The sequence below is a fragment of the Syngnathus floridae genome, chromosome 5 (genome assembly GCF_059516105.1).
Source record: "Syngnathus floridae isolate MCC-2025c chromosome 5, RoL_Sflo_1.0, whole genome shotgun sequence".
NCBI classification, from domain to species: Eukaryota; Metazoa; Chordata; class Actinopteri; order Syngnathiformes; family Syngnathidae; genus Syngnathus; species Syngnathus floridae.
Window position 1 is genome coordinate 16,055,396 of NC_142417.1, and position 12,850 is coordinate 16,068,245.

At 40.9% G+C, this 12,850-nt stretch overlaps 1 protein-coding gene across 1 annotated transcript in view; it reads left to right on the forward strand.

The window, feature by feature from the left end:
- The first annotated feature begins 9,686 nt into the window (after nucleotides 1-9,686).
- The window catches only part of adgrd2 (adhesion G protein-coupled receptor D2), a 55,696-nt gene continuing 52,532 nt past the window's right edge, over nucleotides 9,687-12,850 (forward strand). Inside the window, exons 1-4 of the mRNA XM_088375583.1 lie at nucleotides 9,687-10,082; nucleotides 10,239-10,296; nucleotides 10,386-10,625; nucleotides 10,715-11,338. Coding sequence (XP_088231709.1) covers nucleotides 10,038-10,082; nucleotides 10,239-10,296; nucleotides 10,386-10,625; nucleotides 10,715-11,338 — 967 coding nt within the window. The 5' untranslated portion in view covers nucleotides 9,687-10,037. The remainder of the gene's footprint in view (nucleotides 10,083-10,238; nucleotides 10,297-10,385; nucleotides 10,626-10,714; nucleotides 11,339-12,850) is intronic.

The following is a 12,850-nucleotide window of genomic DNA, read 5'->3' on the forward strand; positions in this document are numbered from 1 at the left end:
CGATTCCACCTTGGACCCGCCCTGTGTGGAGTTTGCATGTACTCCTCGGTTTCCCCCTACATCCCAAAAAACATGCTTGGTAGGCCGATTGAGCACTCCAAATTGCCCCGAGGTGTTCGTCTCTGTGTGCCCTGCGATTGGCTGGCAACTGGTTCAGGGTGTCCCCTGCCTATTGCCAGATGACTGCTGGGATAGGCTCCAACACACCCGCGACCCCCATGGGTACAGAAAATTGATGGATGGATGGATGTTATGAAGTTTGCATGTTCTCCCATAATTGCGTAGGCCTCCTCTTGGCTACACTCCTTCCTCCCACATTACAATTTGCATGTGCAAAAATTAAAGCCTTATTGCATGTACAAGTTGTCCAGGGGGCACATAGGACCATCTTATTTATGTGTACAAACAGAAACATAGCGTCCTGAAAATTCAAATTTGTGGCCATTCAATACGATTTGTAGCTACCTACCAGACAGTTAGCTGAACAAATCGAAAGCTCTTTTTATGGAAAGATAATGCATAGAATTTTCTTTTAGGCTGGTAATAAACTACAAAGGCATTAATAAAAAATATCATCGCAGGCTATGGATAAGAACAACTCATCCAAATTACCCCCCAAATGTCTCAGCCCTTTATATCTGTTTCATGGTATTTCTTGTCCATTTTACATCAAAATTGTAGCCACAAATAAAAAATAAAATAATCCCATGTAATGTCTCAAGCTACGCACAGTAGATGCTAGTGGATCTATTCTTGCTGTAATCCTTTTACTTTCAGTGAAGCACACAAGTGAACAAATCCTGACGTGATGAATTGTGAGCAGAAATTAAGAAAAGCATTGGGTTTGTTTTTCATTATAGTAGCCAACAGGTTAGGTAGGAAGGTAATCATATCAGGAGCCTCAGATGCTGCATTAATTTCATGACACATTTTTGTGAAAGGACTGTACCATTGAGTCTGACGTCTCCCTGTCGGTGGACTTCTCACAATAACAACCCACTCACTTCACTCAATATCCCGTAAAGCTATGAGTCAATATCTCATAGACTGTTCATATCAACAGTTTGATTCAACTTACCTGGCCCGTTTGTTGACCATTAGATGAGCTCTGCTGCCACAACCAGCCTCATTGTGGACTGAAAGTTGAAAAACTTGCTCTGTGTGAAAAACAGCTTGTGTGTGCCCCATAGGAAAACCTCAGAAATCAGAATCAGAATTCCCTTTATTGTCGCTGTACACAGTGCATTGAAATTTGAGCGCTGCTCCCTTTGGTGCAAAAAGCAAATTTAAATAAAAGAGCCTTGGGGCATGTAAGATAAAATGTAAAAAGCATATAAAATATAAATGGGTCTACCGACGTGTTAAAAATGAATCGAATTGTTTCAATGTCTGTAAAAGTGTCTTGAGATAAATGGGAGGTAAATTACCGTAATTCTCTGACTAAAAGTCGCTCCGGAATATAGGTCGCATTAGCCATAAAATGCACAATAATGTGAAAAAAAACCATATGTAAGTCGCTCAGGAGTACAGGTCGCATTTTGGGGGAAATTTATTCGACAAAATCCAACACCAAGAACAGACATGAACGAGCAAAAACAGGCTAAACGATAGCTATGCTAACATGACATAAACACAAACGAAGAGCTGAGAACGGGCCTGTCGTAACATTCAGAGTTATTCAAATAACTGTTGCATAAATAACACGCTAATAAAACCATCTGTGTCACTCCAATTCATTAAATCTATCGATCGTCCTTTATGGAAACGATGCCGCGTATGCGCCGCGCCGCTGACGTCTAAATATTCTAAATATTCCACAGACCCATATAACGATATATAAAGTATATATCAAATAACTATCACATAAACAACAATATTATCAAACCATCTGTGTCACTCCAAATCATTAAATCCATCGATCAAATTCCTCGTACTTTGTCAACAACGCTGCGCGTGCGCCCTGACGTCAGCCTCGTCTTTATTCCACAGATCTAGTATATAACTATATTATAGCGTTAACAAAGTACAAGGAAAGACGTGGGTTTGGTAAACGTCTCTTTATTTAACTAAACAAGAGTTCAACAAGCCAACAAGTACTGAACTGTAACAATAAAAACATATACAAGTTGCTACACGAAATAAAATATATCAAATAACTATAACATAAATAAGTTTTTCAAACCTTGTGTCACTCCAAATCATTAAATCCTTCAAATGTGGGGCCCTTTGTCATCTTCGTCATCCCGTGATAGAATCCTTTGTCCTTTGTAACGATAAAAACATATACAAGTTGCTATACGAAATAAAACATATCAAATAACTATAACATAAATAGTTCACCACCACACGGCCCCAAGCACCGGCGTCGACGTCCAGGTGTGTGGCGGCGTGGACTTCCATCCCCGGAGGTGGCACTTCCAGCCACAGAGGTGGAAGAGAGCTCCATAGAATAGGATCGAACGTGCGTAAAAGCCATGTCCGAGCCCCATCCACCGTCCCCAGACAGCCACCAGGCCGACCGCCGGCCCACGACTTCCATCCACGGAGGTGAAAGAGAGCTCCGTAGAGTAGGACCGGGCGTGCGTAAAAGCCATGTCTGAGCCCCATCCACCGTCCCTGGACAGCCACCCGGCCGAGCGCCGGCCTCCGACTTCAATCCACGGAGGTGAAAGAAAGCTCCGTAGAGTAGGACCGGGCGTGCGTAAAAGCCATAATAGTTTTTCAAACCTTCTGTGTCACTCCAAAGCATTAAATCCTTCAAACTCTTCATCCTCCGTGTCACTTACAAACAAAGCCGCTAATGATGCCGGTAGTACGTGGGGCCCTTCGTCATCCCGTGATCGAATCTTTGTCCTTTATGTAAACAACCGCCACGCCGCACCGCACCACTGACGTCACCTGAAATTCAAATTACATGAATCCCATGCTACATCACGGTTTGTTTATCGCAGTTTAACTTTTTTTTTCTTTTTTTTGTTTTTGAATTTTGAAAATTTGTGAAAAAATTGACATATAAGTCGCTCCTCAGTATAAGTCCCCCGCCCCCCACTCACCCACCCAAACTATGAAAAAAAACGCGACTTATAGTCTGAAAATTGCGGTAGATAGATGGAGGAGATGTATTCACGGCTGCAACTGCTTCATTTGCTTGGCATTTTGTCACCCCTGACCAGTTGTGCACATTCACATCTGCTAAATAAATCAGACTTTGAATCTTAAATTTGTTTGGCATAAATAAAAAATTATAATTTGAATTACATAAATGACCAATGAGCACTTTGGTCTTTGACTTCAAGTCAAGAGTCAAAGGTCTCTTAATAATGAGCACTTTATGATCATACAAATAAATGAAGATAAAAGTGAGATCACAGTTTGCATTGCAAACAGTTTGTTTTTTTAGCTCCTCACCATAAATGTAGGACGTGAAGATTTAAATTGTTAAGTTGTGCTCCTTCCCAACTGCAGTGGTTCTTTTCGGGAACATTAACTGCAATTTTTTTCTCTTATTCAAAGCTTCTCCTGGGGCTGATATCAAATTTAAATGGTTTGCTTGGCATCTACTGCTTGAAGCGGCAATGTACCCTGGGTTTGGGTTATGAATGAGAGGCAGATGATTTTTACATCCCAAATATCTGGGGTCACTTTCAGCTTGTCTTGGTGACAATTGTATGCCAGTCATCATTCACCCATGACGTGGAATTGTGTGACACGCTCAAGACCGTGGAGATGACAGTGGACTTCAGGAGAGACCCTTCATCACTTCCACCCCTCACTATCCACAGTAATGTTATTCTCTCCACAGACACCTTCAAGTTCCTGGGATCCACAATCTCTCGGGAACTGAAATGGACCAGCCACATAGACTCTGTCCAGAAGAAGGCCCAGCAGAGGCTATACTTTCTGAGACATCTTAGGAAGTTCAACCTGCCACAGGAGCTGCTGATGACCTTCTATACTGCCATCATCCAGTCTATCCTCTGCACTGCCATCATCTGGTTTGGATCAACCACCAAACAAGACAAGCGCAGACTGCAACGGACAATCAGGACTGCAGAAAAGATAACCAGGACCAACCTCCCATCTATCCAGGACTTGTACCTGTCCAGGACCAGGAAACGTGCAAGTAACATATTTACAGACCCTTCTCACCCAGGTCGCAGTCTGTTCGAACTACTCCCCTCCGTACGGCGTTACAGAGCACTGTACGCCAAAATCAGCAGACACAGACACAGCTTCTTCCCCAGGCTGTTGCTCTGATGAACTCACACCACTCATAGAGTCTCAGAGACATTACTGTGCAATAACATCCTGCTCTCGATACTTTACCTTTGGATTGTCTGTATTATGTGTACTATGTGTCTTCTCTGCATCCATTGCAGCTTGATCATCCTGGAAGAGGGATCCTCCCATCTGTGGTCTCTTCTCAAGGTTTCTCATTTCCCCTAGTAGGAGTTTTGAGTTTTTCCTTGCCCTCCTGGGAGTTTAAGATCAGGGGATGTTTGAGAACAATTGTCATTTTTTGCACATGTCGTTCTGAATGTTGTTTGCTACCTAAATGTTGTACAGAGGCCGAGATCTACCAGTCAAATTCCTTGTTTGGCATGCTCAAACTTGGCAAATTAAAGATGGATGGATGGATGGATGGATGGATGGATGGATGGATGGATGGATGGATGGATGGATGGATGGATGGATGGAGGACCCAAAACCCATCCGACCACATTTTACAGCCCAAAACTGCTTGTAGATAAAAGTCTGTGGGATTTGTATACTCTAGCCGGACATCAAATAGCCAATTGTTGATATCTTTCCGGGTTAGCTGACTAAAAGTTTGTGTCCCCTTCAACTTTACCACAGTTGTGACAATTGACTCAATCAAGAGCAGATCAAAGCAAAGATTGATGTCATCAGTTCAGGATATAAGATATTTTCTGGGTCCTAGTATCATCCTGGTTGAAAATTTACCTTGGTTCGCAGATAAATGCTAAATGGAGTACACTTATATAGTGCTTTATCTCAAAACATATTACAAAGACTCTCAATCATCTATTCATGCACACATTCATACACAAATGTGATGGGGATGAAGAACAGTATAGGTTGCCTCTTGGATTCCTCCTCATTAATTATTTCTTGGTCATAATTAGGCAGTTTGGAAGATGAATGAATGAAAAAAAAAAAGCAATACTCTAAACAGCTTTGTAGATCCACTCTCTCCTGCCTGCCCAGAGCGCATATGTGGGTTTTGATTTGATTTGTATTTACGGTATTTTCCGGACTATAAGGCGCACCTAAAAACCTAAAATTTTCTCAAAAGCCGACAGTGCGCCTTATAGTCCAGTGCGCCTTGCGGCCCGCGTCTAAATTAAAACTGGCCCGAAGCATTGTGTCATGAAATCAATCATAAGTGGCCCGCTGAAGACTATGAATCATGAATCAAAAAGACTATGGATCATTATTTTGAGATTATAAAGAAATTTGTTGCGTCTGAAGTTGAAATAAAAAAGATAAAATGGAGAATGATTTGATTTAGATTAAAACTTTGACATGATGCAACCTGGCCTGTTTACTGCAGTCACAAACACCAATATCACCCTTCTTATTCATACAACAATAAAACAAACTTCATACATCTAATAAAAAAATCATTCAACTTTCATAAAATTGTTAATTTGTTGTTATTTTAACCTTCAACTTTTCTGGTAGTGCAATTGACAACAGATTCTCATTTGCAATATCAACCTATCTGCAAAGGATATGGTAAAGGATATAGTTACATATTTACAAGTTCATTCACAATGGTAATGGTTCGTAGAATGTCGGTGAGAATGGTCGGCCCTTATACAGTACTGTCTCAGAAAATTAATGCATTAATGGTGCGCCTTATAGTCTGGTGCGCCTTACATATGGACAAAGTTTTAAAATGGGCCATTTATTGAAGGTGCGCCTTATAGTCCGCTGCGCCTTATAATCTGGAAAATACGGTAATCAAAACAAAACATTTGGAAACATCTGCTTTTACTTTGGAAAACAATGACTGTTGAGGTAAAGCAGGGAGATGGAGTTCCTCCAAAATGCTGAGAACAACTACAACTCCCAAAGTGCACCAGCAGCAACAAATCAACTGCACTTCTGCCACGGAGCTGGAGGGATGATCATTTTAAACAGCTTAATAGAGAAGCGGGAGGAAAAGGAAGAGAAGCACTCTGCGAAACAAGTGCACTCTACGATTCAGTCCAAAGACGGCAATATTCCATGAAACATGCTGTAATACATTTATGTTTGACTCCTGTGTTTGATTATTTGATGATGGTATCATGCAAATTATGTTAGAGCATTTATACTCTGCTAAAATTTAAGTTCAATTAAGTCATTCAATCGCATTTCTGAATTAAAATGTTAACAGAATTTTCTTTGTGTTTAAGTTTGACAACCAATTGAAAGACCAACCAATCAACAAGTGAAGCCAACCACTGAGAAACCAGAAGTTGGAAGGCAATAAAAGTAGATTGAGTTGGAAATCTGAGTTGCTCTCGCATCCCATAGGTGTGAATTAGAGGATGACTTGACGACCATCAACCCTTCTTGTTTAGTTGTTTTAATCACTGAATAAAACCAAATAAACAAAAATAATTGTTCATAAACTTAAGCAGAAAAACGTTTCAATCAATAATCGATAAAATACTCTTTCTAAAAATAATTCTATAGTAATAGTAATATTGATATTGGCGCAAGTGTCTCTAAACCTGCTCTAACTTACTTTGAATCACTCAGAAATAAGTAAGAGAGCAAAGTTTGATTCTTTATTTTGTGAAATTCTTAGCATTGAAGGAGAGAAAGTGTTTAGTTCAAAGTGTGAGGAGCGTGAAGGAAAGGGATATGCCAGCCTTGAATCAACCAGAAAAGGGGCTTTCGAGGCTGAGGCCCTTTCTAGTTTATTGAACTTCAAGTGGATACTCGATGGAATACTAATGGTTTGTTTCAATTGGTTTGTGGCTCAGTTCAGGCCATAATGATACTTTTTTTTTTTTTTACTTTGGCAGTGCCACAACAGTCACTGTCGTATACAGTATATAATTGTATAATGATGCATTTTGCTGTATTGTTTCCTAACTAAGAAATCATTAAAATGATCAGTGTTTTCACATACCTGAATATAAACGTATAAATATAATAACGTAAAAATATTAAATGTAATTTGAGCAAATTTGTTACTTACCGTATTTGCCGGTGTATTAGTCGACCTTTTTCGATCCAAAATCGACCGAAAAAAATCGACCTCGACTTATACACCGAGTCATAAAATTTAACTTCGTATTCATCGCTTCAAATGTGATGGTAACCAAGGCCGTTTCTCATGCATCTCATTGTGCGTGGGTGTGCGTCCGTCAGGCTCATCAAACAGCGAGAAACTGAATCATTATAAAGCGTTCGTCGCATTAACACGCATCCTCAGCAACAATTTCAAATATTCTCACCTCAATAACGGACATCGAAAGCCAGGCAGCGACGATGACTGCCAGGGGGAAGTACTGGGTATTGAGCAAATGTGCGAGTCATCGCGCGTCAAGCAGCAACAATAACTACCGGTACGTAAACATTCAATCGCCATGTCTAAACGAATGAAATACTCTGCGAAGTTCAAACTGCAAGTTGTAAACTTTGCCGAAGAAACTAACATCGGAAGCCAGGCAGCGACGATGACTGCTAGGGGGAAGTACTGGGTATTGAGCGAATGTGCGCGTCATCGCCTAAACTCCGATAACGTCCGCGCGTCACGCAACGTCAATAACTACCGAAACGTAAACATTCGATCACCATGTCTAAACGAATGAAATACTCTGCGAAGTTCAAACTGCAAGTTGTAAACATTGCCGAAGAAACTAACAACTGTGCTGCCTCAAGAAAGTTTGGCGTAAATGAGAAACTGGTACGAGACTGGAAACGCAATGCAACACAGCTAGCAGCGATGCCAAGAAACAAATGTGCTAATAGAGGAAAAAGCTGCCAGTGGCCAGCACTTGAACAAGAACTTGTATGCTGGGTCGAGGAGCAACGAAAGTGCGGGTTCATCGTCACAAGAAATATGATTCGTCTGCGAGCTTTGGCTTCTGCTAAACAAAACAAAATTGCCGATTTCAAAGGAACTATAAGTTGGTGTTCACGATTTTTAAAGAGAAATGACCTTGTGCTACGACAAAGAACTAAACTTTCTCAGAAACTGCCTGAAGATTTGGAGGAAAAGATAACTCTCTTTCAATCCTTTGTAATCAAGATGAGAAAAAAAGAACAATATGACTTATCGCAAATTGGAAATATGGACGAAACACCGGTATGGTGTGATATGCCTACATCGAAAACTGTATCTGCTAAAGGTGAAAAAACTGTTCTCGTGAGAACAACAGGCCACGAAAAGTCTAGATTCAATGTGGTTCTTTCCTGCTTAGCTGACGGTACCAAGCTGAAGCCGATGGTCGTTTTTAAGAGAAAAACTCGACCGAAAGGACAGTTCCCTTGTGGTGTAGTAATTCACAATCATCCAAAAGGATGGATGGATGAGGAGGGACTCAAGATCTGGATAGAAAAAGTATGGAACTGTCGACCTGGAGGAATGTTAAAGAAGAAAAGTCTTCTCGTATGGGATTCTTTCAAAGCCCATACAGTGGACTCCGTCAAAAGAAAATTTAAATGCAACAACACTGATGTCGCCGTTATTCCTGGTGGACTAACAAGTGTTGTGCAGCCACTTGATGTTTTTTTGAACAAGCTGTTCAAAGACAGATTGAGAGGAAATTGGAGTAATTGGATGGTAGAAGGCGAGAAGCAGTTTACTAAAGGGGGAGTCATGAAAGCACCATCGTTAGAAACAATAACAGGATGGATTAAACATCGTGGGATGATGTGTCGCTGTCTACTGTGGAACGCTGTAATATCACAGGGTCATAAAGTAAATAATATTTAAAATGGCGTATAGATCGCTCGCTACAAACTCGCGAATTTGAACACATTTCGTCAATAAATTTCGCATATTTCTGATTGAATTTTGAAGTTTAATATAATGCAACAATTGAGCTCGACTTATACAAAGGATATATCATAAAATCGTAAATTTCCGTCGAATTTTAGGGGGTCGACTTATACACCGAGTCGACTTATACACCGGCAAATACGGTAAGTGTCTCAAATCAGTAGCCCTTTGCATTAATCAGAACCCAAAAAGTAGCTTTCATCGTAAAAAAAAAATGATGACCCCAGCTCATCGTTGCAAAAATGCAACCAGAACATCCCTCAAATGTTGCTGTTAAGTACTAATCTTCTATCTACCGTGGAGGATAGCAGTAGATTTTTTGATTAACTTAAAGTCTTATAGAAGTAATAAATAAGAGCTATGTGGTAAAAATGTCCGCTCCCCTGCTGCTCTTGATGAACTCTCTTTGCCAAATGCTTGACACTGCTTGCGTAAGTAGGGCTCTTTGAAAAAAAGGGGAAGAAAATGACTGCATTTGCATGACAAAGCGAGATGGCTTCAGGGTGCTAGAGAAGGAGGGGTATGGTGTCTGGAGAGAGGGAGGAGGAAAGAGAGAAGAGAGGTAGAATAGATGACCCCCCCACCACCACCACCACCACCCCACCCCCGTCACACAGACGGTGGGATAGCTGACTGTCTGCCAGTCTTGAGACCTCTGCTGGATATGTTGGACGTAGAGGCAGAGGTTCTTGATGATGAGTCTGGATGGATTTACCTTCAACTGTCCTACACGTGTGGATTTTGTTTCCAGATTACTTAGGGAATGACTTTCAACCGTATTTGCTAAAAAACACGGGTTTGAGTCTTATCTTTCCGAAGACCAGATTTTTGAACAACCTGTTGTTTGGTTTGCCTCGGTCCTGTCATGAGACAAAGCATTTTGAATCGCTGTTCCAATCCAGTTTTTTAAACAGTGCATTAATCCAGTGTTTTTTTTCATCGAGATTTGGGAACCAAGACCAAGTTGGACAAGGATTTTGTTTTAACTGGACATTAGACTGATATAGAGATGACTGGAGCCTTGCATGCTGGACTAATACTGTTTTCTTTTGTGGTAATAATCTTTTCGTGCTTCTCATATAGTTTTGCATGTCAACGTAATCATAAATAAATATTTTGAACTTGTGAAAAACTTCTGAATTTTGACAGTGATACATGATCGCAAACTATAAATTACAAGTGTTAACACCAATTTGACTTTTTCCTGTAGGCTGTGTGTGAGAGTGAGCCAACACATGTTGGGACTGACAGAGTGGGCGATTCACATGGTAAGTCACTGTTTATTAGTCCTTCAATCCAACCTCATGTAATCAACTTGATAAGTGTGTATGTATAAGACACAAATTTGACTCCCCAGGACAGTCCAGATTGGTTCACTTATCCTCACACTGGGCGTTAGTGCTGGTCAATGACTCAGTAGACTTTTCCAGGGCTGAGAGCTCCTGCAGAAGTCAGTTCAGCTCTCTTGCCACCTTGGACCATCTGGAGGTCCGGGAAAGGGTGTTGGAATTACTGCGACAGGCCAGATACCAGTCACATGTCTGGATCAACAATCCCTCTAAATTACCATCCAAGCCTTTACCCCTCTCCAAGCAGTGTGAGTAAACGCTGGGGCACTATACAATAAGTATACCTGTAACAAATTGAAAAACCTTGTAAAATTGAATTCCTGTACTTTTTGTTTAGATTTGCAGTTCTCAGCTTTAAACTTCCCAAAAACATCCAAAGAAGGCTTTGCTCGCATCAATAAGCCCTTTCCTGCTCTGTCATCAGTCAGTGTGTGTGTTCGTATTCAGTGGGACCCAGAGTGGAATGAAGTGTCCACCATCTTCTCCTATGCTGCTCGTGTCTTCACCAATGAATTCCTACTAAGAGGTCAGAGTGACATGCAGGGACGGGTCCTCTTGGCACTCATTGTCCATGGGAAACACCTTCCATATAAAGCATATTTCTCAAATGATGGTGGATGGCATCACATCTGTGTCACTTGGAGCAGCAGTCTCTGGGCTATCTATGTGGATGGTGAAAGGAAGGACATGGGAGCAGGTTCAGACACATCTAGAGATATCTATGCTGATGGGATACTAATTCTGGGTCAGGACCAGGACTCATTTGGAGGGAATTTCACTGAGCCCTTTTTTGGAAATATCACTGACCTAAATGTTTGGAATATTTCTCTGGAAAGCCGCCACGTCCGTGCTTTGAATGGATGTTCGGCCATGAATCAAGACATGCTTTTCAGCTGGAACCTTGACCATCTGATCAATCATTCAGCCGTCAAGGAGATCCAAGCGCTTTTGTTTTGTCCAGGTATGACCACGTTTAGTACAGTTTGGATTTTCATGTCTTTTCATGAACTGACCTGTTTTTTCATAGTGACGTGTTGTTCTGGATATTTGGAGTGTTTACATCTATGTGGGCTCAGTGCTGCTACCTTTCCCAGAGTTATGAATGCAAAAGTAAATTGTTGTCTCTTTCTTTGTCTGCATTGAGATTGTAAGGAGGCAGTCACCTTGACCAGAGTTAATTGGTGTCCGATTGGACCGATCAACACTTTTACTGCAGTTGGTCAAATGTCTTCATGGTTGTATGAATGGATCACAGCAACTTATTTCAACATGAAAGAAATGTAATTTTAGTGGCTGAAAGCACGACTATCTGAACAAAAGTCAACGCGTTTGTTAGTGTTTCCACATAGACTGTGAAAATTGTTGACACTTGAACACGTACACATGTTTACATTCAGTCTATGCATGCATTAGTGCATTACAACTAAAACAATAATGGATGACCAGCGGCCCTCGTGGGGACAAAGCGGTACAGAAAATGGATGGATAAATGTTTTGCTTTCATAGGTCAAATTTATGCTAAAATAAAGAAATCAGCACAAACTAATGTGAAAGATAGTTTATCTAGTTCAGTTGTTAGTTAACCTGCTAAACACTGACGTGCAATCTAAAGCATTCAATACAACCTCACAGAATTCTACCAAAAAAGTTTATCTTAAAAATGTCAGTAAACCATAATCTGTGAAATCTGTTTTCTTCTCACTTTGTTTCATGTTTTATGAACATCCATCCATCCATCCATCCATCCATCCATCCATCCATCCATCCATCCATCCATCCATCCATCCATCCATCCATCCTCTGTACCACTTGCCCCCACGGGGGTCGCGGGCATGCTGGAGCCTATCCCAGCAGTTACTGGGCAATGATATACAAATACAGAGTGCGCTTCTTAAGCATAAGCACTTAACTACCATCATTTTCGGACTATAAGTTGCACCGGACTATAAACCGCACTGGCTAAAATTCAGGGATATTTTAGTTTTTTTCTTATAAAAGTCACACCGGACTAAAAGCCGCACGTGCGCACGAGTTATTTACAAAGAAAGACAGTCCACAGAAAGCCTTTTTAAAGTTTTAATAACATACTTTAACATGTCTTTCTAAACGCTGCCTGTGACGCAGCAGTAGTCCCGCAGCAACACGGAAGTGTGCATGCGAGTTATTTACAAAGAAAGACGGTACACAGAAAACCTTTTCAAAGTTTTAATAACATACCTTAATATTTCTTTCCGTCTTCATCTTCCTCCTGTGCACTGAAACCATCGAAGTCTTCCTCCTCAGTGTCCGATTGGAATAGCGTTAGATATTCTTCGCCACACACTTTCAAAGTCTCTCTTTCATCGTCGCTTTTATGCATTTCTTCTAGCATTTTCCATGATGAGGGTCTGTTCATGCTAATTTCATTCATGAACGAAGTGCTAAGTTACATTAAACTAGTGAGCTACAGGTATAACTCCAAAGTAGACGTGAC